This window comes from Manis pentadactyla, chromosome 8 (assembly GCF_030020395.1).
Source record: "Manis pentadactyla isolate mManPen7 chromosome 8, mManPen7.hap1, whole genome shotgun sequence".
Lineage (NCBI taxonomy): Eukaryota > Metazoa > Chordata > Mammalia > Pholidota > Manidae > Manis > Manis pentadactyla.
This window is the reverse complement of record NC_080026.1, coordinates 5,398,227-5,420,375: the sequence shown is the minus strand read 5'-3', so window position 1 is coordinate 5,420,375 and position 22,149 is coordinate 5,398,227. Positions and strand designations below refer to the sequence as shown.

The window sequence follows — 22,149 nt, the reverse complement described above, 5'->3', positions numbered from 1 at the left end:
CTATAGTAAGAAACCATTTGATGCCCATCAGCCTGTCAAAGATTAAAATGCCTGACAGTGCCAATCCTGAGAGCTGGCTGGGGTGCAGCAAAGAGAATGTTCACACAGACTGTCAGTGGCCTGAAGTGAGAGTACAGTTTGGCAACCCTAAGACCCAAGAATGCCACACCCAGGTGTTTATACCTAAAGCGTGAATTCCTAACAGGAGTAATGATTTCACCAAAAGAGGCAAAAACTTAGTTATTGCAATGGTTTGTAGCCCTCCAAAGAGCCAGAGGACATAAAAAATAGGCAGTGTATTTGTGGTTTAAAATTTCCTTGGGAGGATTAGGAAAACAGTGAGTGAAAGTCTCTTTAGGGGGTCAGTAATGAAAAAGAAATTTGAGAAACCCCATCAGAGAGAAACGCTGGACCAGGAGGAGCGTAGATATGCCTGCGGCACCAGAGTCCACACCAGCAACCAGCCCCCATTCTCCAAAGGCACAATGGAGATGTAAAATGTGATGCCTGTGAGATTACATTAGTAAAATGCAAGACTGTGCATCTGTTGGGGGTTATGTTTGTGGTCCTCGGTTCTTGTCCCTGCCGCAACAGAAAACTGAAGGGCAAAGACACAGCAGAAGTGTTATTTGAATGCACTCCAAAGGAGGGGTGGGCTAGGTTCAAAGTAGATAAGGGCAGGTTTGTTTGATTAAACTCAAAGGGAGGAGGGGGCCAGAGTCAAGACAGACAAAGGCAGGTTTACTTGAATAAAGCAGAGAGGAAGGAAAAACAGAGGGAGGAAAGGGAAGCTCATTGAACTGCTGCTCGGCACAGGGCATAATCTCTTGCCAACTCCCAAAGCCAGTGTCCCCTGGCGTCCAGTGCCTGCTTGAATCTGCACTGTGTGGGAGCTAAGCCCCTACCACCCAAGGATTTGGGGGAGCCACTGAACACTGGATGGAGTGAAATTATGTTCTGAGAATTTCCCAGAGGCAACGAAAGGAGATTTTCAGGCAGGCTACTAAGGAGCATTGCTTGTACATCTGCAGTCCATCCAGGTCACCCAGGTGACAGGAACTTGCAAGCCAAAGTCAGAGCTCTCAGGAGCCCCTCCCTACTTATCTGAAGGAGGACAGAGAGAGTGACACACTCAGAGAAAGGCGAGTATGGGCAGCCCCAGAGAGGAGGTGCACCTAAGGGTTTGACGTCTGGGGTTTTATAGGGCTTTCTGGGTAAGGATCAGCATAAGGCATGATGTATACAGGTGATTCATAATTCCTTTGATGTTTTTTCTTAATAATAGGGTTATTTAGGTGACTGTGTTGGTCCGGATCCTGGCATTCTTTGTCCACATAGGTTTGTTTACACTTCTGAGGTCTGTCTCCTGGTTACAAAGTTACTTGATTAAGGGGCTGGAGGAAGAGGAAAAAGCAGCATATAGGTTAAGTTAAAGAATAAACTGGGCCTTTTATGCATGCTAAGTAGATTTTACAAAGGCATGATCTAATTGAGACGATGAAGAGATGGGCTGTGCTGGGATACTTTTCTTTATCTGGGGAATATCCGGACATTCTAAGTCACTCCTGGCCTTTGGAGTGTCACCTGATTAACTCATGAGCTCTGTGAGCCCTTTCTGGATCTCTGGTTTTATCTGATTAACTCTCTGAGTCCCTTTTAGTGGGCTTTACTGGCCTTTCTCCCTCCACCCTTTCCTATCTATTTTTCCGCCTAACACACCTATGGGAATGAATCAGTCACAACTACATGAGCAGCTGAGTAAAAAGAGCCAGTCAGAGAAGAAAAATTTCTCTGTATTTCATTAACACAGGGTCAGACTATGCAAACCTCCCAGAAGTAAGTGCCAAAGCAAAGACAAGCATGAATATGATTTATAAAGTTTGACATATTGGATATCTCCCAAGGAGAGACTGGGGAACGGGATTGGAGGAGGGTTTCCAGGTGGTTGGACTCCAAGAATCTGGTATTTTTCTTAAGAGGATGCTAAGTACTATGACTGTTGACCTTATTAATTTTCAAACTCTATTTAAATGTGTATAAAACATATTCCTTCTTATGTATTTCAGAATAAATTGTTAGCATTTTTCAAAAGGGCCTTACTCTGAAGCTGACACGGTGGGAAATAGTTCTGAATTGCATTTGCCTGAAGGGGCCCTTGCACATCATGCCGGGGTGGCTGTCTGTGTGTCCTTGCTTGGGGAGGTGCTGGGGACTGCGGGGAGGGGTCTCATGGGATGGTGTGAAAGCCAGCCAGGGCACACTTTCAGCCAGACCACAATTGTGCAAAGAATGGTTGAGAACCAAGCCTCTAGGTGTCCGTCCTCTCAGTGGAGCATCTACCCTGCAGAGGCTCAGCTCCTTGCCCAGTGCCCCTCCCTCAGCTCCGCTTTGCCAGCCGGTGTCTCTCCTTCCAGCCATCCCCGATGGAGCTCTGGACACGGCCATCCGTGCTGATGAGGCGGGGAGCGAGGAGGACCTGTACGAGGACGTGCACGGCTCCAGCCACCACTACAGCCACCCTGGAGGGGGCGGAGAGCAGCTGGCCATCAATGAGGTAGGGGCAGGGCTGAGGGGGTGAAGGGCAGGGCTGGGGCAGATTGCTCATGCAGGCCAGGACGTCTAAGCAGATGACGGTGGCCCTGGTGTGCACTTAGCAGTTTCAGCATGTGGCTCTCACTGTAGAATGTGCAGACCACCAGCAGAGCTTGTGCCAATGCAGGACCCTCCCCTCTGCCCTCAAGGGGCCTCCAGGGAACCCAGAATAGCAAGCACAATGCTCAGCACCTACAGTGTGAATGTGCTGATCAGTCCTATCAGGCAGCCCCTGAAAAGCCATCTGGGACAGAAGATGCTCTGCCTGGTAGAAGAGAGGCCAGGGCTTAGCACCCTGACCCTCCCACATGCTGTCTGGGCAGGACCCAGGGCAAGGCAAGTGAACCCCTCATGCCTATTGGCTGCAGGAGCTCAAAAAGTATCACTGTTGCCAGGACAACCGTGTGCAAGATACTTTTTTGTTTTTGCTGTTCCTACCGAAACAGAAGAAATCTGTAAGAAATCTAATCTAGGCAAAGCTGGTTCTCAGACCAAGTTCTTTCTATTCTCCAAGGAGAGAGATTTGAGACCTTGACTCTCTTTTTCTCACTGCTATTCCTCCCTCTTCTTTCCCATGTGGTGTGGACAGTCTACGGCACACAGCGGTGGCTAGTGGGCACTGCCCTCCTCCGTGAGGCACCACGCTCTCCTGCACACCATGCACTGTGTATTTCACTAACCAGAACCTCACCGCCCGCCACCGTGCAGCGCCCATGACACTTCTTTCTAGGAGGGGATCAATTTACCAGTGGCGTTGAGCCTTTCTGTGCACGAATAGGCTGGCAGGCTTCTCAGAATCCCTTGAGGCGTGTGGGGTCTTCCTTACCCGCTCCATCTGTCCGTGGTGGATGGACTCATCTTGCAGGCCCAGCTCTGAATAATGGTTTAAGAGAGTCATTAAATAATGCTTTCTTCAAAATCAATGATGCATAAGGAATAGACATCCAAATAAGTTGATTTTCCCAATCACTAAAGCCTCTCAAGGGTTTCTCATAAGCTATTTTGAGTGGAAGATGTTCTAAAGTTATGTCATTGTGAGCAGAACTCCCAGGTGTAGTTTGCGTTTCCCCGAAGACTCGGGCTGCCCTCCTCAGCCTTGGGCCACAGCACCGGTGGGATGCAGCATGGTGGAGTGGGGGGCCCTGGGCAGTGGGCCCCCAGGCCTGGCTGGGAGATCCTCCCTACCAGCAACCAGGTGTGCAGCTCTGAGCAGGCAACCCTCTGCACCCTGGCTTGCTCCCCTGTAAGTACTGCATGGTAACCATGGTTACGTGAGGACCGACTGAAACGGTGAGTGGAAATAACCTGGCACGTGGTGGGTTCTCATTAAACCCGCAGTGACAAGGATGGTGCTGAAGAAGGAATTCCAACACCGAGATGTAGGGCCTCTGAGAGGTGCTTGTGGTTGGCTGGCACCAGGGCCACGTCACTGAGCTCCGTGTCTGCTTTTAGAGTGTACGTCTGCCACTGGCTGGAACCGTTGGTCCAGCACATCTTTTGCTGCTGGCGAGGAGGGCCCCCTTGACAAGTCGGTCCTTCTAAGGTGCTCTGGACGAGGAACGCCATGGGCCAGGACTGCTCCAAATGAACAGGCTCTGGCAGAGGACCCCCCTCGAGAGCAAGGAGGGTAACTTAGACTATGAATTGGGGAGCACTGATTTTAGCTGCTTGGAGAATTTGTTTCCTCTTTGGTTCAAAGGCCTGTCTTTTCTTTGAGGTTACCAGGCAGTGTGGCAATGTTGTGTCTGACGTTTGGAGCGCTCAGTGCTTCTCAGGGTACTTCTCTTCCAGGCCCTGTAGGGAATGACAGTCCGTCAGTGGGTCAGGTGGAGGGAACCCCTCCAATGGCACAAAAAGCCGCCGCAGGGCCCCGGACCTGCACGGCACCTGCCAGGCTGCGCTCCCTCAGGAGACTGCCAGCACCTCTGGCCCCCAATGCAGATAGGCAGCAAGGCACGAGGGCTGGGGCCCTGGGTCTGACCCTCCTGCCACCGCTCTAGAAGGGCCTCCGGCAAACCAGTCCCTTTGGGGCCTCGGCTTCCTTGTGGGGTGGGTGTGGTCCCTGGGCCCCCCTGGCAGCTGTAAGAGGATCCCTGTGCCTGAGTGTATGGGGTAATGATTGGTCAGCAGCATCAAGTGGCCTCACTTCACCAGAAACCCTGAAGAGATATAAGGCGACTCCAGTGAGAGGCCAGTCCCCCTGGCCTTGGAGAGCAGGAGCGTCCCGCTGTGCACCTGCCGGCCCCTCGGCCACTCACTGTCGGCTTGCCTGCTCGGTGAGGGCTGCTGGGGTCAGCATGAGGTCCACACTTGGAAATTACAGAAGCAACAGATACCAGAGAAAAGACCGTACTAAATAATATTTGGCTCACGCTAAATTCACATACTTCTGTCTTTTCAAACCATGTGAGCACTGTGCCACTTTCTTGTTCATATTGACTTCCGAAGGAGAGACAACTTCTCAGTCTCCTAAGCAGAAGGGAGCCCAAACCTTGTGGCCTCAAGAGGACTGGACGTGGGGAGAAGAGCGAAGCACTTTTCTAGCCTGGGCACACAGGGGTGACGGAGTGCCCAGGCGCGTGCACACGGAGGCAGTGGCTGTGGGGGGTACGCGTGCATGGTGCAGGCCCGTGACACCTGTTTAGTGAGCCTCTAATGTGTAAGTCCCAGGCCTGGGGTTCCACCATGTGGAAGGGGCAGGGCTGTGTGGGGGGCAGGCCCCCTCCCTGCTCCATATGCCCGGATGGGTGGAGCGGCCCCTCGCCTGCCTCCCTACGCCTTGCTCCTCGCGGCTGTCCCAGGAGATGACTTACCTGCCCCGCCCAGCAGTGCCCAGGGCCTCTCAGACCAGGGCTGGGCCTGTCCTCACCCTCCTCCACCCTGCCCAGGCCCCAGGCTCTGCGCACGCCCTGCTGGGCTGGGCTGTTGTCTCTTCCATCAGGCCTGAGGGACCCTTGGCCTTGGGAGGCTTCTCTGGAGAAGTTGAGGGCTGTTAAGTGGGAATGTGTGTGGCAGACATTGCCTTTTCATCTCCACGCAGCTCCTGCCCTGTCCCCGCAAGCTGCGCGTGGGACTGGAGGGGAGGAGGGTACAGCTCCTGGCCCGGAGGCCCAGGGTCTCCGAACCAGGCTCTGGGGAAAGCAGTGCCTCCCACAGGCCAGGCCAAGCTGCGCTAAAGCAGGCCGTGTGCGTGGAGCGGGCCTTCCGCTCGGCCTGCCAGGCGCTGCGGGTCCTTGAGTGCGGTGGTGTGTCCAGGTCCCCAAAGCGCTGTGTGCAGAGCCGCTCCAATGGCCCGGCTCCAGGAGGGCGGGGGCGCTGGGGTAGCTCCTGGATCACCCCGCTGAGGAGCGCTAAGCCCCAGCCGGAGAGAGAGACAGTCCTTGCCCTGCTACCTGGGCCTGGAACATGAAGGGTGCTGCCAGTCAGTGGGCCAGCACCCGCCCCCACCCCCTGGCCTGGGTCACCGAGGACAGAAGACAGCCTGCAGTGAGTCGCAGGACAACCAGAGGACACTGCAGGACATGAGGCCAGCTCGTCGCCGCCCCTCGGTGGAGTCAGTCTGACTTCCTCTCCTGGTGTCCCTGTCTTCCGGTGCCCATGACCCCAGGCCTGAGCTGGCTCTAGTACGCCTTCCCTGGCCCCAGGGAGGAGGACAGTACTGGCCAGGACCCCAGCACCCTGGGTGTGCCCTGCTGCTGGACGACAGCCGACTTAGGACTCCGGGAGGCGGGGCAACAGCAGCTTGCAGCCCAGAGGCTGGGTACCTGCTGTCTCCTGGCCAGCACAGCCAGAACCCCGGTGCTGGGGGCTCATCCGTCATCTGGCGGACACATGTCCCCCCACCTCTGTGTCAGTCCTGCCACCCCGGCAGGTCCGCAGACCCACCCACCCAGCTTTGCAGGTCCAGCGTGAACTTCTCTAGGGCCCAGGCCTTTGTTTTCAAGCTTTTTTGGCTTTGTTTTCAGTCATGAAACACGCAGGACACGCACAAAGCCTGTTGCCACTGTCTTCCTTGTGTGCACCCAGATTACAGGCCTCTAAAGGCTGGGTACCCGGCCAGACGGAGGCTCTCTCTCAGTCCGGGGTCCTGGCCCAGGTCAGAGGCTCCTCTGCCACATTAAACCCTCCACAGGCTGCTCAGCTGCATGGGGCAGAAGCCTTGTCCCAGGACGGCCATGGCGAAGCCCCCAGGGCAGCCCCTGGGGCCAGCACAGCAGGTGGTGCTGCTCAGCCCTGCACTGACCAGGGGGCTCCTGGAACTGCCCTGTCCAGGTGCCAGAGGACACACAGGCTGCTGTGCCCTCCTTCCTGGGGCGACCACAGGAGCACAATGAAACGTCAGACTCAAAGTGAGGGGTTCTGAGCCACACCCTCCCAGAAGGCACACTGTACAGTCTTGCCAGAGGAGCACTGGGACTTGGGGTGACAGGAATGCCTTCTGTTCCCCCAAACCCCTCTGAGAATGTGAGGGACAAATCTTGAGCCTAGTTCTCTGAAGAACTGGGCAGGAACACAAAGAAGACTGTTTCTCCCGGCCAGACAGATGGGGCCAGGCTGAACCTTCAGATCTGGGTGGACAGGCAGCCTCTCTGGACATACTCCTGGGCCCTCTGCCACGGCCACAGGCACCTGCATGTGCACATATGCCCCACACCCACTGGGGCTGGAGCAGGCTGCTGCTCTCCGTCAGCACACTCATGCACGCTTGCTCACTCGCACCGAGCAATAGTGTGCATGGACCCTGAACATGCAAAGTCCCGGCAGGTGAATACCAGCTACTGCACACACCCTGGGGCTCCTCCTTCCCCTCAGCTGTAGCCTTCTGGCCCATCAGAGGGGCACGGTGATGGTGACAGGGCCCCCCATTGTGGGTGGAATGAGAGATGTCTGCACATGAGACATGACTACAGAGGTAAGGTTGCATGCTCTGCCAGGGAGTCAGTGGAAAACCCTAGGTTTACCTGAAACAGGGTTTTTAAAAAGCTGCTGACCACATGCAGAAAAATGAAATTGGATCCTTATCTCATACCATAGAAAAAAATAAACTCAAAATGGATTAAAGACTTAAATATAAAACCTGAAGCAATAAAACTACTAGAAGAAAACGGGGAAAGTTTTTTGACATTGGTCTGGGCAATGATATTTTTGGATATGATGGAAAGCACAGGTAGAAAATGTAAAAATAACTGGGACTGCATCAAACTAAAAAGCTGCTGCACAGCAAAGGAAACAACAGCGAAGACGCAACCTGTGAAGTGGGCGAATATATTTGCAAATCTGATAAAGGGTCAATATCCAAAACATATAAGAAACTCATACAACTCAGTAGCAAAATAATAATTTAAAAAATGGGCAAAAGACCTGAGTAGACATTTCTCAAACGAAGACATACAAATGGCCAACAGGCACATGAAAAGATGCTCAATGTTACTAATCCTCAGGGAAATGCAAGTCAAAACCGCAGTGAGGTATCACTGCACAGCTGTTAGAATGACTGTTACCAGAAAGAAGTGTTGGCCTGGATGTGGAGAAAAGGGAGCACAGCCATTGTGGAAAACATTGTAGGGAGTTTCCTCAGAAAATTGAGAACAGATCTGTGTGATCCAGCAATCCCATTTCTGGGGATATATCCAAATGAAATGAAATCAGGGTCTCAAGGAGAAATCTGCACCCCCATGTTCATTGCAGCGTTATTCACAATAGCCAAGACATGGAAACACCTACCTGTCAGTCAACAGGTGAAAGGATAAAAAAAATGGGCCATATATACAATGGAATATTATTCAGCGTTAAAGAAAAGGAAATACAGCCGTTTTCTACCACATGGATGGAGGTGGAGGACATGCTAAATGAAATAAGCAGACGCAAAGACAGACACCACATGACCTCAGTTATACGTGAAATCTAAAAGTCAAACTCCCAGCAGCAGAGAAGAGAACGGCGGTTGCCAGGGGGCTGGGGGAGGCAGAAATGGGAATATTTAGCCTAAGGGTAAAAGTTTCAGTGATGCAAAATGAGTAAGTTCTATAGGTCAACGTACAGCATGATGACTGTAGTTAACAATACTACTTTAGTGCATACTTGAAATTTGCTAAGTGGTTAGATCTTGAGTGTTGTCACCAGACACACGAAAAATGGTCAGTGTGTGAGGAGGTGGACGTGGTGATAGAAAATGGTCACTACGTTAGGTGAGTTTGTGCTGATTACTTAATAATGTAGGTGTACAGCCAAACATCGAGTTGCACACCTTAACTACGTACCATTTTATTTGTCAGGCACACCTCAGTGATACTGGGCGGGGCGGTGGTTAGCAGCTCAGGAAGCCGGCTGCTTTCCCAAAGGAATGCGCTGACGGTCAGGGAGGAGGGTCGCGTGTCGGGGCCTCCCTGGAGCACAGCAGCCTGGATCAGGTCGCGGGGTGTCCGGCGCTCGAACCGCAGCCCGCCCCCCGCCTTCCTGCGCGACTCTGCGCTGGGCGAGCTCGCCCACCTGGCCGAGCCGCCTTCGCTCACGCGGGACGCGGAGCCCAGGGCAGCGCTCGGGCAGGGACCAGGTGCCCGGCTCGACCCCGTGGCCCCGGGGTGCGTGCGCCTGCGGGTTCCCGGCACCACGGGGGTGGCTGCGCGCGGCGGGCGCCCCGACAGCCGACGGGGCGCTGAGGTGCGCGGCCCGCCCGGGGCGCCGGGGCGGAGCGCGGCCGGCGGCGGGGGGCGCGCACGTCAGGCTGCGGCGGGGCCCGGCTCCGCGCCCCGCAGGCGGCTCCGCCCCCCGCCCGCCCCCCGCCGCCCCGCGCCGCCCCACCGAGCGCGCCCGCTCCGCGGCCGGAGCCGGGCCGGGCCATGGCAAGGGCCCCGCAGCCGCGGCGCCGCCCCGCGCCCCCCGGGAGCGCCCTGCGCGCCGTCCTGCGCTGCAACCTGCCCCCGGGCGCCCAGCGCGTGGTGGTCTTCGCCGTGCTGGCGCTGCTCGTCCTCATCAACGTCGTGCTCATCTTCCTGCTGGCCTTCCGCTGAGCGCCAGCGCGCTCGGGTGAGTGGCCCGCGCCCGGCGCGCCGCGTCCAGCCCGCAGCCCCGCGCCCGGTAGGCGGCGCGTGCGTGCGGTGCTTCGGGCGTGGCGACCGGTGCTGTGGGGTCCCTGCATCTGTCCCCCGCGCGGTGTGTAACTAAAATGGCGCGTCTCGGATAGCTGAGGATGCGGACGCAGCTGTGCGCCGCTGTCTGTGGTTGTCGGAAGGGCGCATGTGACCGCAGGAGCGGACCTGGACACGCTTGTCAGTGTGGTTTGAGTGGGCTCTGCACATGTTACCTGCCACTGCTTTCCCATTGTAGGCTTAAGATAAGGGGTCTCAGCGTGTCCCCCACTACAGGCAGAGCCCCCTGAGACCCTTGCAGGTGGGCATTTTGAACACCCCTGCCCACGGGCTGCGAGGATGCCAGAGCCCAGCCACCCTCCTCCCCAGACTGTCGGATGGAATAGTCCACCACCTTGCACGTGAGAGAGATGAGGGAGGGTGCTGGGTGGCCATCAGGGGCACCTCACGGCAGAGCCTGGCTTCCCCAGACCTGTCCAAATCTCAGCGGTACAGGAGGGGATCTTGCCCCCTGCCGCTGACTTGTCTTAGCCTTGAACTTGCCCCTCCACTGGGACAGCCTCTCTCCGGCCCCCACATAAACACCCCATGCCTCAGAGCGAGCCTCTATCCCCAACTGCCAGGCCAGGCCAGACTTGGACGGTTGGCCTGCTGGTCTAGAGTCTTGGCTTCTGTGCAGCAGCAACCCAGAGCACCAGGGAGGGCCCTTGCCCAGAAACCCACCCACTGTGCCCTGGAGGCCTCTGGGCTGTCCTGGAGGTAGAGTGACCTCTTGGAGCTACCTTTTGTCTTGGTGACAGCACATAAATGGTCAATGTCGTTTCTGTCATTCATCACAGTACCTCCCATCTGCGGATCTACACAGATGAGCGAATCGGTACTCTGGGCATCAGTGGGGAGGGGGTTGCTCATGGCTGTGTGTCTGTCAGGTGTCTCCTGTACCTGAGAAGGTACTGGGACAAGGAAGTGACAAAGACAGCGAATCCCTCCCCCCACCACCAAGGGCTTCTGGGAGACTGGGCAGGTATGGGATTGCCCATACAGGGGTCAGGAACCCTGGTCTCCGGGAAGCCTTTTCTCTTTGCCCCACACACAGAGCCCTTCCCCAGGCAGCTATGGGAAACCAGGTCTTTGAAAGGGCTGGCAGAATAAGGCAGCAGAAGTGTTCCGTTTCCCATGGGGCTTATAAGAGGGGCTCTGAGGAAACTGGGGGGATGAGGAGATGCCCAACCTGGTTAATACCATGTGGGAACAACTGGGAAGGGAGCTCCTGGGCAGCCAAGCTGTGTGGGGTGTGTCTGCATGGCTTACTCCCTGCCTGGGCTCAGCAGTGAGGGCAGCCTGCATGCTGGCCTGGACACCCGTGTGTGTGGCAGGTACACCTGAGGATGGGTAGCAGTCCCAGCAATCTAGCATATTGTTCTTGGGAGAGCCAAATGTGGCATCACCCAGCATGTGAGTGTGTGCGGGCAGGTGACTGTTGGCAGGGGTGCAGCAAGAGGGAGGCTTGCAACACCCACTTCTCCAGGATCAAAACTACAGCTTAAGCAAGAAGTCCTGTTCCCTGATAGATCCAAATGTCAGTTTGCCTAAGAAACTCCAAGAGTGAACCCTTCCATTGTCTCAGTAACTCATCACTCAAAACAATCTTTGTGGTCAGTCACACACCTCCAACCTGGTGCACACAATCGCCGGAGGTCCCACATGCACTCTGCCCTGATGCTCACACTCACCCATGGTCACCTTTGCCCTCTGTCCTTATGGGGACAGTCACTTGTGGTCACACACACTCCTTATGCAGCTTTGCTGCATCCTTTTGTCTCATTTCATCTGTGTTTCAGTCCAGAGTGCTCCATCCTGGGGGCCAGGCCTCCCTGCAGAAGATGTGCCTGTAGTAGGTCCTTTTAGCGGGTGTGAGTGCAGTGGTCTCTTGAGGAGCAGGCAGCCCCCCAGTGCTCATGTCCAGGTGGGCCTCAGGAATCTACAGCCCCTGATCAGCTGCTGGGTATAAGAGTAGGTTTGCACATGGACTGTGGATTATTCTGGGGAGACCTTTCATGAGGGTTTGGGGGAGGTTTCACCCAAGAAACCATGCACAATTGTTGGTTTCTGAACGCGCTTGCTCAGGCACTACCCTGGAGGAAAGGCCCAGCCTGAATGGGCTCTGGTGCCCGGGTAGCCTGGCCCACCCCTCCCCTGCCCATTCTGGGCACGGCAGAGGCCTCTTGGGCAGCACGTGGAACTCGCTCAGGTGGAGACCCAGCCAGTCTGCTGTGGCCTAACTCTGGTTCCCATTTCCTAGCACACTGCCCTGCAAACACCCAGGGAAGGCCCCAGTGGGCCTGAATTCAAGGGAGGACTCATACCTGTGAGCAGGGCGGGGGCAAGCAGCTTGGATGAGGAAACAATCAGAGCAGAGGGCCTTTCTGGTGGTACTCCACAGCCTGGACTGCTTAGCCAAAGGGTCAGCCTGTGGCTGTGACTCAGAGCGACACTTGGTCCCAGCGGAGGGGCTTGGACCTCACCTCCTGTGCAGCCCACCCCTCCTCCTGAGCTAAATCCCCAGAGCAGTTCATGATTCAGGCAGCAGAAACTGAGCCCATGATGTCAGCCCCACGGGAAGCGGAACGCTGAGCATGAGGGCTACCTGGGAGGGGGCAATGTGAAGTCCGCGACCACGCGGGCAGAAAGAACCTCGCCAATTCTTTCAGCAGAGAGATACTAATACAAAGATTTGTCAGCCAGGTATAAAGTGGTTGACTCAGTAGCCAGGTGCACAGGAACAGTTGGGAGGTGTCTATTCCCGAGGTAGCCTACAGCCGTAGGATGTACCTTCCTCCCTAGAGCTGGGGAATAAAGTCAAGCAGGTGGAATTATTAAAACTGAGAACCCTGGGGGCTTGGGACCTAGGACTGTGAGGATGGGTGCAGCTGAGCTGGTGCTGGGGTCGGGGGCATGAAACTGGCTCTGCACGTGTTCAAAGGCCATGGAAGCCCTGACCCCGCTTCTGCCGGGGCTGGGCCTGCGCACCCAGGGCAGTGGCACTGTTCTTTTCAGGGCCTCACAGGTACTGCAAATCTACAAGCCCGCAGGCAGGAGCAAGCCCCCTCTTCCTCTGCTCTCTGGTCCCCCCGAGGTCACATCAGGAGAGCCTCACAGGGAGCTGCTGTCATGGCGCAAATGCAGCTCATGGTGCAGCCAAGCAGAAATGAAGGGGGAGGCCGGGAGGCCACCGTGTAATCACTGGCTGGTGGGGATGGGAGGTGGTGGGCCTTGTGCAGGGGAATGAGCCGCATGCCCACCCCACAGATTCTGTGGCTCAGCAGGATTCCATTGGTCTCGTCCACTTCAGGCTTCATCGTGAGCCCTGCCTGTCTAGCCATAACCAGGGCTGCTGAGGGGTGGGGGCAGAGGGCAGGAGCTCCCTGCCCCTGAGCTGGTCCCTGCAGCCCTACCCCACTGACCTGCCTCTCTGTGACTCTCTCCGCAGCTCATCAGTGATGGCAGTGTGGTCTGTGCTGAAGCACTCTGGGACCATGTCACCATGGACGACCAGGAACTGGGCTTCAAAGCTGGGGACGTCATCGAAGTAATGGATGCCACCAACAGAGAGTGGTGGTGGGGCCGTGTCACCGACAGCGAGGGGTGGTTTCCAGCCAGCTTTGTGCGGGTACGGTACTGAGCTTTGCCAAGGCCCGTTAAGTAGCCAACTGGCTCTGCTCAGAAGTGTCAGCCTGGAGCTGCTCCAGGGTCTGTGGGGCTGAGCTGGGGCCACAGGCTGCCGGCTGCCTGGGTGGGTGTCAGGAAAGCCAGCCCAGGGAGTTGTGACACAGGCTTCTTCCTCTTGCAGAGCCACCAACTGCAAGCCCTGCTCCCATTCCTCCCTCCGGGGGGGCCCTCGGTGGCCAGAGAGGAATGGGTCAGAAATGATGGGTGTGGCTTCCTCCCCGGGGAATCTGTGTGCTAGCACGCATCCACCGCAGGCAGCTGGCTCCCGGAGTCTTTACCAACCTCTGTGGGAGCAGCTGCAGGGGCTGGGGCCGGGGCGGCTAACACTCCCACCTGCGGACACAAGAGCAGACAGGTTGTCTAGCCTGAGAAATCACAGGGAGGGGACCCAGATGCTACCTCTGGTGGCCTTTGGTTTCCAAGAAGGGGATCCAGGCGAAGTCTGCAAAAGGCTGGGTAAAGAGTGAGCCCAAGCCCTGGGGTTCGTTGCTTTTCCTGCCGCAGCCCCCCTTACGGACGGGCTCCTCTGTGCCCCAAGCAGTCCCTAGTCACGGAGGGAGCCGGCAAGGCCAGGCCACCGCCGGCTGCCCGCACGGCCCGTGGAGTGCCCAGCATGGGCAGGCGCTGCCCTCACGGCGCCCCGTGCGCGCAGAGCTAAGAGGACGGAGGGGGGCGGCGCGGGGCGCGGGGCGCTGACAACGCGTCGCCTGCAGCTGCGGGTGAACCAAGACGAGCCCGCGGACGACGAGGCGCTGCGGCCCGGGGACGGCCGGGGCGAGGACAGCGGGAGCGAGGCGCAGAGCGGCAAGAACCAGATGCGCACCAACGTCATCAACGAGATCCTCAGCACCGAGAGGGACTACATCAAGCACCTGAGCGACATCTGCGAGGTGAGGCCCGGCGGCCGGGGCGCGGGCGGGGGCGCGGGCGGAGGGAGAGCTGACGCCTGGTCCCCAGGGCTACATCAGGCAGTGCCGCAAGCGCGCCGACATGTTCAGCGACGAGCAGCTGCGGACCATCTTCGGGAACATCGAGGACATCTACCGGTGCCAGAAGGCGTTCGCGCAGGCCCTGGAGCAGAGGTTCAACAGGGCGCGCCCCCACCTCAGCGAGCTGGGCGCCTGCTTCCTGGAGCACGTGAGCGCGCCCCCCGCCCCCGCCTCCCGGGCCCTCCCTGCCCCGCAGCCCACGGGGCGGCCCTGCCGCTGGGTCCGTGCCCTCCTCTCCCACCACACCTGCGCCCCCGGGCCCCCGGCCCCCCGCATTTTAGCCTCCCTTGGCCCCCACACCTCTGGATGTTGGCCCCGGAGGCTGGAGCCCAGGCCACCCACTACTCTACTCTTTGCCTAGAAACTTCAGACCCCATGCCCTGCCCAGTGCCCCCACCACTCAACACGGATTTAGAGGTGTCTGCTTCTGTTGGGGACAAGCCAAGGCAGAGAAGGCGCCTTGGAGCAGGAGCCCCTGGCCATCGCCCCAGAAGGATTTGCTTGGGTCAGAGTAGAGGGCCGAGGGGAGCTGGCTAGGCTGCTGGTTGGACGCCTAGGGGCTGCTCCTGTGGCTCAGCACACAGAGCGCACTGACTTCCATGGAATGTACAGCGCCCACTTCCACTGAGTGCCAGCTGGCATTTAGCCAAGGTTCCCTGGCCTGATCTGGGCCGGATGGGGCCCTGGCCTGACAGGGAAGGCACTTGTTCATCCCTCTCCTGTGGCAGTCTTGAGGGGCTGACAGGGATGCCCAGCCCTGCCAATAATGGACAGTGTGGGCTCCTGCCTGGCTACCACCAGCTGGGTTGGGGGAGGCCTGCCGCCTCAGTGGCAGAGGAAAACTGGGAGGGGGACCTTGGGCTGTCCCCAAGCAGGAGTGGGGAGGGGCTTGGGCACCTGAGTGTGGCATCTGGGTCCAGTGATTCAGGAGGCAGTTGTGACAGGGAACAGGAAATGGGGCAGGCCCGGGAACCCAGACTCATCAGCTTTAGTGTGACCACCACAGCAACCTGCCCAGCTGTGGCTCTTACCTGCCTTTCACTCCAAAGTTCCTGACATCCCGAGGCACCAAGTGGCAGGCTGGTCTCTGTCTCCAGGCAGAGGAGACTTTACAAACAGAGGCACAGGGAGTCTCATGTATGCCCCACTGTGTTGACCGGTGACCGAGGCTGTCCCTCAGGTGTGGGGCCGGAATGTGATGAGGAAGAAGCAGACACTGGGCTGGTAGCGACCCGAGAGGCGCCACCCCAGACCTTGGCATCCACTTCTCTCTCAGTACCTGCTTCCCTTTCTCTTTCCCCACCCCTTCTGTCTCTCACACATATTTTTGGCCTTGATAGCCCTTCCTTATTAGCATCGCTGATTTCATCCCCAAACAGGCGTATGATCGGGATACCTGCTGCGGGCCCTGCTGAGGCAGCCGGCGGAAGCAGGGGCACATGTGGGCCCAGGTGCTCAGGGCTCTTGTGCCCAGTGCAGCAAGTAGGCAGGGCTGGGACCCCCAAGGCCGACCCCCAGAGGACATGGCAGTCCACTCCCTTCCCAGCCGGGTGGGTGCCTGGGGAGCAGAAGGCAACAGCCTGACCTCCAGCTGTGCTCCCAGCAAGCTGGCTTCCAGATCTACTCCGAGTACTGCAACAACCATCCCAGCGCCTGCGTGGAGCTCTCGCGGCTCGCCAAGCTCAGCAAGTATGTGTACTTCTTTGAGGCCTGCCGGCTGCTACAGAAGATGATCGACATCTCCCTGGATGGCTTCCTGCTGACCCCTGTGCAGAAGATCTGCAAGTACCCTCTGCAGCTGGCCGAGCTGCTCAAGTACACGCACCCCCAGCACAGGTAGGCCGGCGGCGGGAGGCTCTTCACAGAGGGAAAGGTCCCTGCCCATGGAACTGTCCCATGCACGGGGGAGGAGAACATTAATGGGCCAGGGGCACAGCCCAGAGGAAGCAGTTCTGCGGGGCCCTGGGGCCTTAGCCCGGCCCTGCTTTCCATCTCTCAAGCCCTCTTCCGTCTGTTTTGCCCAGGGATTTCAAGGATGTGGAAGCTGCCTTACATGCCATGAAGAACGTGGCCCAGCTCATCAATGAACGAAAACGGAGACTCGAAAACATCGACAAGATTGCTCAGTGGCAGAGCTCCATAGAGGACTGGGAGGTGAGGGCCTGAAACCCCAGGAAATACTGCAGGGTGCGGCCCCTTCCTTTAGATCACACTGCCCCTGAAAATCCAGGGAGGGAGCTGAAGCAGGGAGCCATGCTCCCGGGAGCTAGCAGATGGCATCTGGCGGCAGGAAAGCTGGGCCCCTCCTTGCCTACCCACAGCGCTGAGCTGCAGGCCTGTAGTACTGCCTCCCAGAGCAGGCCTCCTGCCTCACTCCTGGTGAAGAGTTGAGGGCTCATGGAAAATCTGATGCTCCTTCCAAGGTGCAGCCAGCTGGCCAGCAAGAGGGACCACCCTTGGGACAGGCCAGATCCCAGGTTAACTACTGGGACTCTCAAGAGAAGGGTCAGGCCTGCCGCAGAGCAGCCAGAACCGAATGGCCACTGGGCAGAGCTCCCTGGTTCTGATCTTCAGGCTTGTATGTCCCCCTTGTACCCACCAGCCTTGTCTCCTAACGTTGAATGGAGGCTTGGACGAAGGGTGACATTCCTGTCCTGTTTTCTCCACCTCCACACACCTGGGTGTGGGGCTGAGCAATGGGCCTTTTGTCTGGTTTTGGGGGTTTGTATTTTATTTTCCTGATGCTTGGTTCTGAGGCTCAGCCCTGGCCAAGGAGCCTACAAACTCGCTTGTATCAAACTGAATGGCTGCTACCAATTCCAGGAGGAACCACAAGCAGGCAGGGCTCAGTCTGCAAGTTTGAGGGCCAGTAATGGGACTTGAGGTACATTGAGCTGGAAAGAGGACCTCCTTTGCCCCTAAAAGATCTGCCTCAGGGGAACTTGCAGCCAGGCCTCAGTATTCTGGGCAGCACCAGCCAGTCCAAGTATCATGTGAGCCACAGAGGGAGTCTTAAATGTCCTAGTAGCCGTCTGAAAAAAGAAAAAGGAACAGGTAAACCTAACAATGTTTTCCTTAACTTGGTATATCTAAAATATTTCCACATGTAATCAATGTGAAATACCACTGTTTTATATTAAGTCTTCAAAATCTGTGTGTGTATCGCTTACATGACATCGTGTCTGGCCGCTTACATGACGAGACTGGCCGTATGTCAGGTTCTCACACCACTGGCCACCGTGGGCCCCGCTTTACAGGGACAGTCAGCTCAGATCAAACCACCTTTGACTCCCCCACCGGCCCCTGCCCCCACCGCTTCCCCAAGAGCAGGGCCGGCAGGGAGTCCCCCAGTGGAAGCAGGACAGGGCCCAGCAGAGGGGGCTCCCTCCAAGCCCCAGGTGGGGTGCGCTCTGCTCATGTACTCTGTGGGGCCTCCCAGGGGGAAGATCTCCTGGCCAGAAGCTCAGAACTCATCTACTCGGGGGAGCTGACTCGAGTTACACAGCCACAAGCCAAGAGCCAGCAGAGGATGTTCTTTCTCTTTGACCACCAGCTCATCTACTGTAAGAAGGTACTGGAGTTGCTCTGCCCTGCTGGGTGGGCCCTTTGGAGCAGGTGCAGGGAGTGAAGCCGAGGGCTGGGGGCAGCTGCCTGGGGAAAAGGAGCCGCACACAGGCGATTCTTCTTTCCTGCCCGTCTCCAACAACCCCCAGAACATCAGGCCCCTCCTGGGTCAGGCCCTTAGGGCTGGGATGCTGTGGTGCTCTGCAGTGAGCCGGGTAGCCTGGGGTCACGGGCTGGCCCTCAGCCTGACCAGGGCCCAGTGCTGTTGATAACACCCCCCTCCCTACCTACTCCCTGCCTGCTTCTCACGCCACCACTTCTCCCCCCAGAACCCAGCTTCCTCTCCCAACCCCGTAGTCCTGTGCCAGCTTTCAAACAAGGCCCAAGTGGCCTTGTCCAGGAAGCCCTCCTAAACCCTGGCTTCCTGGCCCCAGGAGACCTGGTGCTCTTTTCTGCCATATAGTATGGGGCCTGGCCCCATTCCCATGGCTGCCTACCCATGGGATTCTGGGTGCCTTCGAGAACCCCCTAGCCAGTCAGTAGTGACGTAACTGAAGGAGCCAGCCCCCTGCCTTGGGTTCAGTGCCATCCTGGGCCGCCCCAGGCTCACAGCTCTCAGGAACTCAGGGCTGTTGGGAGTGGGTATGCAGCCCACTGGCCTTCTGGTTACAGGGCAAAGGTGAGGCGGGGCCCCGGACATGGTCAGGAGAGTGGTCAGAGGCCAGGGAGGTGTCCAATGAGCAGGCTGGGCCAGCTGCTCACAGTGTCTGTGGCAGGACCTTCTCCGCCGGGACGTGCTGTCCTATAAGGGCCGAGTGGACATGGATGGACTGGAGGTGGTGGATCTGGAGGACGGGAAGGACAGAGACCTCCACGTGAACGTCAAGAACGCCTTCCGGTTGCACTGCGGCACCCCGGGCGAGAGCCACCTGCTGTGCGCCAGGAAGCCGGAGCAGAAGCAGCGCTGGCTCAAGGCCTTCAGCAGGGAGAGGGAGCAGGTGCGGCTGGACCAGGACACAGGTGCGCCTCAGCCATGCTCTGTGAGGCCAGGCCGCCCTCCTGGCATCTGACGGGCAGGAGAAGCCTAAAACTGTGTCACTGCCAAGCGCCTTGGGCTCTGGTGTCAGCTCCAGGGCTGGGTCGGCTGGGTCGGCTGCTTGGCTTGAGGGCCTTGGTCCTACCACACAGCGTGCACTTGTGCGTGCACTCACACACACACACACACACACACACACACACAAACTTGGCTTGAGGACCTTGCTACCACACAGCATGCACTTGTGCGTGGGCACACACACACACACACACACACACACACACGCGGCTTGAGGGCCTTGGTCCCACACACACACACACACACGGCTTGAGGGCCTTGCTACCACACAGCATGCACTTGTGCATGCACACTCACACACACACACTGTAGGGTGGGGCCTCTCAGCTTCAGGGACCTGAGGGAGCGCCTTTCCAGCACCAGCCCTGGGAGAGCGTGGGAGGCAGTGTGGACCTCCAGAAGCCCCCCAACCCTCTGAACAGGGCAGCTTCCCACTGCATGGGTCCCTGTTCCTGGGCCTTGGGCCTCGCACTCGGCAGTGACCCGGTGGGCACTCGGCCTGGAAAAGCATCTCCCACTACAGTAGAGGGAAACGGCAGAACCAGGGAGGGTGCGAGGAGGCCCCCGGGGGACACCAGCGCATCCCCTCTGCCTGGCTGAGCCTGAGGCTGCGTCCCTGTGGCAGGATGGGACCCTGAGCACCTGGGGCCTGTGGGAGGCGCAGGGCCCAGAGGACGGCACCAGGGTGGAAGCACAGCACGAGAGCATGTGAGCAGGCAGGAGAGGTGAAGGGCAGCCAAGGCCTGGCAGGGAAGTGGGGTCTCACCTGTGCCCCTCCTTCCCAGGCTTCTCCATCACTGAGCTGCAGAGGAAGCAGGCCATGCTGAACGCCAGCAAGCAGCAGGCCGCTGGAAAGCCCAAAGGTAAGCGGGTAGCAGCCGCACCTCCGCCCACAGCGGCCTGGCCCTAGCCGGGGCCAAACCCTTCCCCGCCCCCCGGAGCACAGCCAGCTATGCTAGCTCCTGGGCCCTCCTCTGCAGGTGTTTGTTCCCGAAGGTGGGTGATGTGGGGCCACCCCCCGTTTGCAGGTGGTAGCCGTTCCTGCTGCCCCTTTCCCCCGGCCCCCTCCTTGGTGCTGGTGCTCATGTCCCCAGGCAGAGCTGTTTTCTGGCAGGCATCTTCCTGACCCCCGGGCAAGATGCCAGCATCCCCATTTCTACAGAGCCGTTCAGTGCCTTGCACAGGGCCTGGGCCATGGGAAGCTCCAGGGCCCCACACCTTCCCGGGCTGCAGACCATGCCCTCTGCAGGGTACAGGAGCGTGGCCCCGGCTCCTGGGTGTGGCCCCCCTGGGGGGGTCTGATGCAGAGCCCTGAAGGTGCTCCCGTACCAGCCCCATGGCCCTGTGCACCCGGCCCATGGGCACCTCTCACCCTGCCGTCTCCCCTGCCTAGCCCTGGGCCGGCCGTACTACCTGACGCGCCAGAAGCACCCGGGCCTGCCTGCCTGCCTGCCCCAGCAACAGGTCCTGGTGCTGGCAGAGCCCAAGCGGAAGCCATCCACGTTTTGGCACAGCATTAGCCGGCTGGCACCCTTCCGCAAGTGAGCTGGCGCCCTGCCGGCAGCACTATCTGCATCTGCCTGCGAGTGGGCCCCCAGCTTCTCCCTGAGGCCCCGCATCTGGCCCTCTGCCTGCAAGTGAGCAGGGCTGAGCAAGGGAGTCGCTCGGTGCCACCGGCACGTACCAGGTTCTGGGCCTCCGTTCTTGGTTTCTTCTCCACTGCGAATCCATGGAAGACACCAGCTGGAGAGATGTGGCCCCACAGCACATGCACCCCCACCACCCTCTGGACCTTTGTGGAGCCTCCTGGGAGCCACAGCTCAGAACTACCGACCAGGCCCATGTGCTTGAGAAGACTGGCGGCTTCGGACCCCCTTTGGACAACTAATCATCCCCCCTCCTGTTCTCTCTGGGCAGGAGACCACTGCTGCCTTCAGCTGCCCACAGAGCTGGGCTGTGTGCCCTTCTGCCCTCACTCTCCTTGCAGGCCCCCAGCTGGCGGTGCCAGGCAGCTTGCATCCCTGGAGGGTGGTAAGCAGGAATTCCATGCACAAAAACGTCTGGCCCAGAGCCCACCAGTTTTGCCTCCCATCCCCTCTAGACACTCCTGGCTGCTAGATCCCTCTTCACTTGTGTTTGTTTATAGTGGAAGGAAAACAAAACTGCAGGCAGCTGCATACTTCTGTCAGGGTTTGTGACCCGTCCATGGGTAGCTGTGAGTTCCCTCCAGAACCTGGTTGGTTGTTTTTGCTTGGATTTTGTTTTACCAACAGTGGGGAAAAAGAATTGTTGTTAGTGACGCAGAAAGATTGCCTTATCCTAAGTGAGCGTGAGAAGCCATAGGTCTGGATTCTGCAGCCCAGCGTCGGGCTGACCGCGCAGCCAGGGGCCCGTTGGCACATGGGCTGGAGGAAGGCCCACGCCGAGGGGGGGAGCCTGTGGACGCACAGCTCGAACTGCCCCTAGCTCGTGGGAATTCAGCAGCACGTACACTCACTCTTGCACTATACCTTCTCCAAGCCAGAAGCCACATTTAATTTCATAAAGAAACGTGTCAAAACCACCTGGCCGCCAGCCGTGCTTTCTGTTGGTGTCTGTGCATTTTCTCCTCTGTACAGCCCCATCTTCTGCTGCCAGCTAGCTGTCTGCCCCCGGCTTCTCCTTCAACGGGTTGGAGGAGCTCAGCAGCACCCAGAGGTGGGGTGGGCGCTCATCCAGTTGCAGAGCAGGCCCCCAGCGCTGTGGTGGAGAGGCTGAGATCCAGCTCAGCGCTCCAGAGGCTCGGGCTCCAGGGAGCTGCCCAGATGCGGGACAGAGCTGGCCTGACCCCTCTCGCCCAGGGCCTGGAAGCCTGCTCCCACCCCGGCCTCTGCCTGCCTCAACTGCTCCCAGTCTGTGTTTGGCTGTAGTTAGCAAGTGTGAGTGTAGGGGACAGGCAGGAGTCTTTCTGGGTCTCAGCACCCGCCTCTGGAATGGGGAAGGATGCCTTCCCCAGAGGACACGGGCAGCCTCCCTCCCGTCCCCCCACCTGGGGGAACACTCGCCAGCCTGCTGCCTCTACTCACACTCCCAG

General features: G+C 58.3%; 1 protein-coding gene and 1 long non-coding RNA gene across 10 annotated transcripts in view; one reads left to right on the top strand and one right to left on the bottom strand.

Moving 5' to 3' along the window:
* Nucleotides 1-21,639, top strand: part of ARHGEF4 (Rho guanine nucleotide exchange factor 4) — a 173,934-nt gene extending 152,295 nt beyond the window's left edge. For 4 of the 9 annotated variants that reach the window (XM_057505446.1, XM_036883981.2, XM_057505449.1 and 1 more), the window contains 10 exons: nucleotides 2,415-2,554; nucleotides 13,171-13,350; nucleotides 14,123-14,299; nucleotides 14,367-14,546; nucleotides 16,002-16,234; nucleotides 16,423-16,552; nucleotides 17,838-17,969; nucleotides 18,739-18,982; nucleotides 19,862-19,939; nucleotides 20,470-21,639. In XM_057505446.1, the coding sequence (XP_057361429.1) occupies nucleotides 2,415-2,554; nucleotides 13,171-13,350; nucleotides 14,123-14,299; nucleotides 14,367-14,546; nucleotides 16,002-16,234; nucleotides 16,423-16,552; nucleotides 17,838-17,969; nucleotides 18,739-18,982; nucleotides 19,862-19,939; nucleotides 20,470-20,621 (1,646 nt within the window). In that variant the 3' untranslated portion in view covers nucleotides 20,622-21,639. Of the gene's footprint in view, nucleotides 1-2,414; nucleotides 2,555-9,406; nucleotides 9,619-13,170; nucleotides 13,351-14,122; nucleotides 14,300-14,366; nucleotides 14,547-15,777; nucleotides 16,235-16,422; nucleotides 16,553-17,837; nucleotides 17,970-18,634; nucleotides 18,983-19,861; nucleotides 19,940-20,469 lie in introns of those variants that run through there. The other 5 variants (XM_036883982.2, XR_008998802.1, XM_057505450.1 and 2 more) reach the window with 5 other exon arrangements.
* Nucleotides 2,964-4,918, bottom strand: LOC118911685 (uncharacterized). The gene is made up of 3 exons (XR_005024537.2): nucleotides 4,315-4,918; nucleotides 3,339-3,465; nucleotides 2,964-3,026 (listed from the first exon to the last, which is right to left on the bottom strand). It is a non-coding gene; the product is annotated as an uncharacterized LOC118911685 (long non-coding RNA).
* Nucleotides 21,640-22,149: the final 510 nt, after the last annotated feature.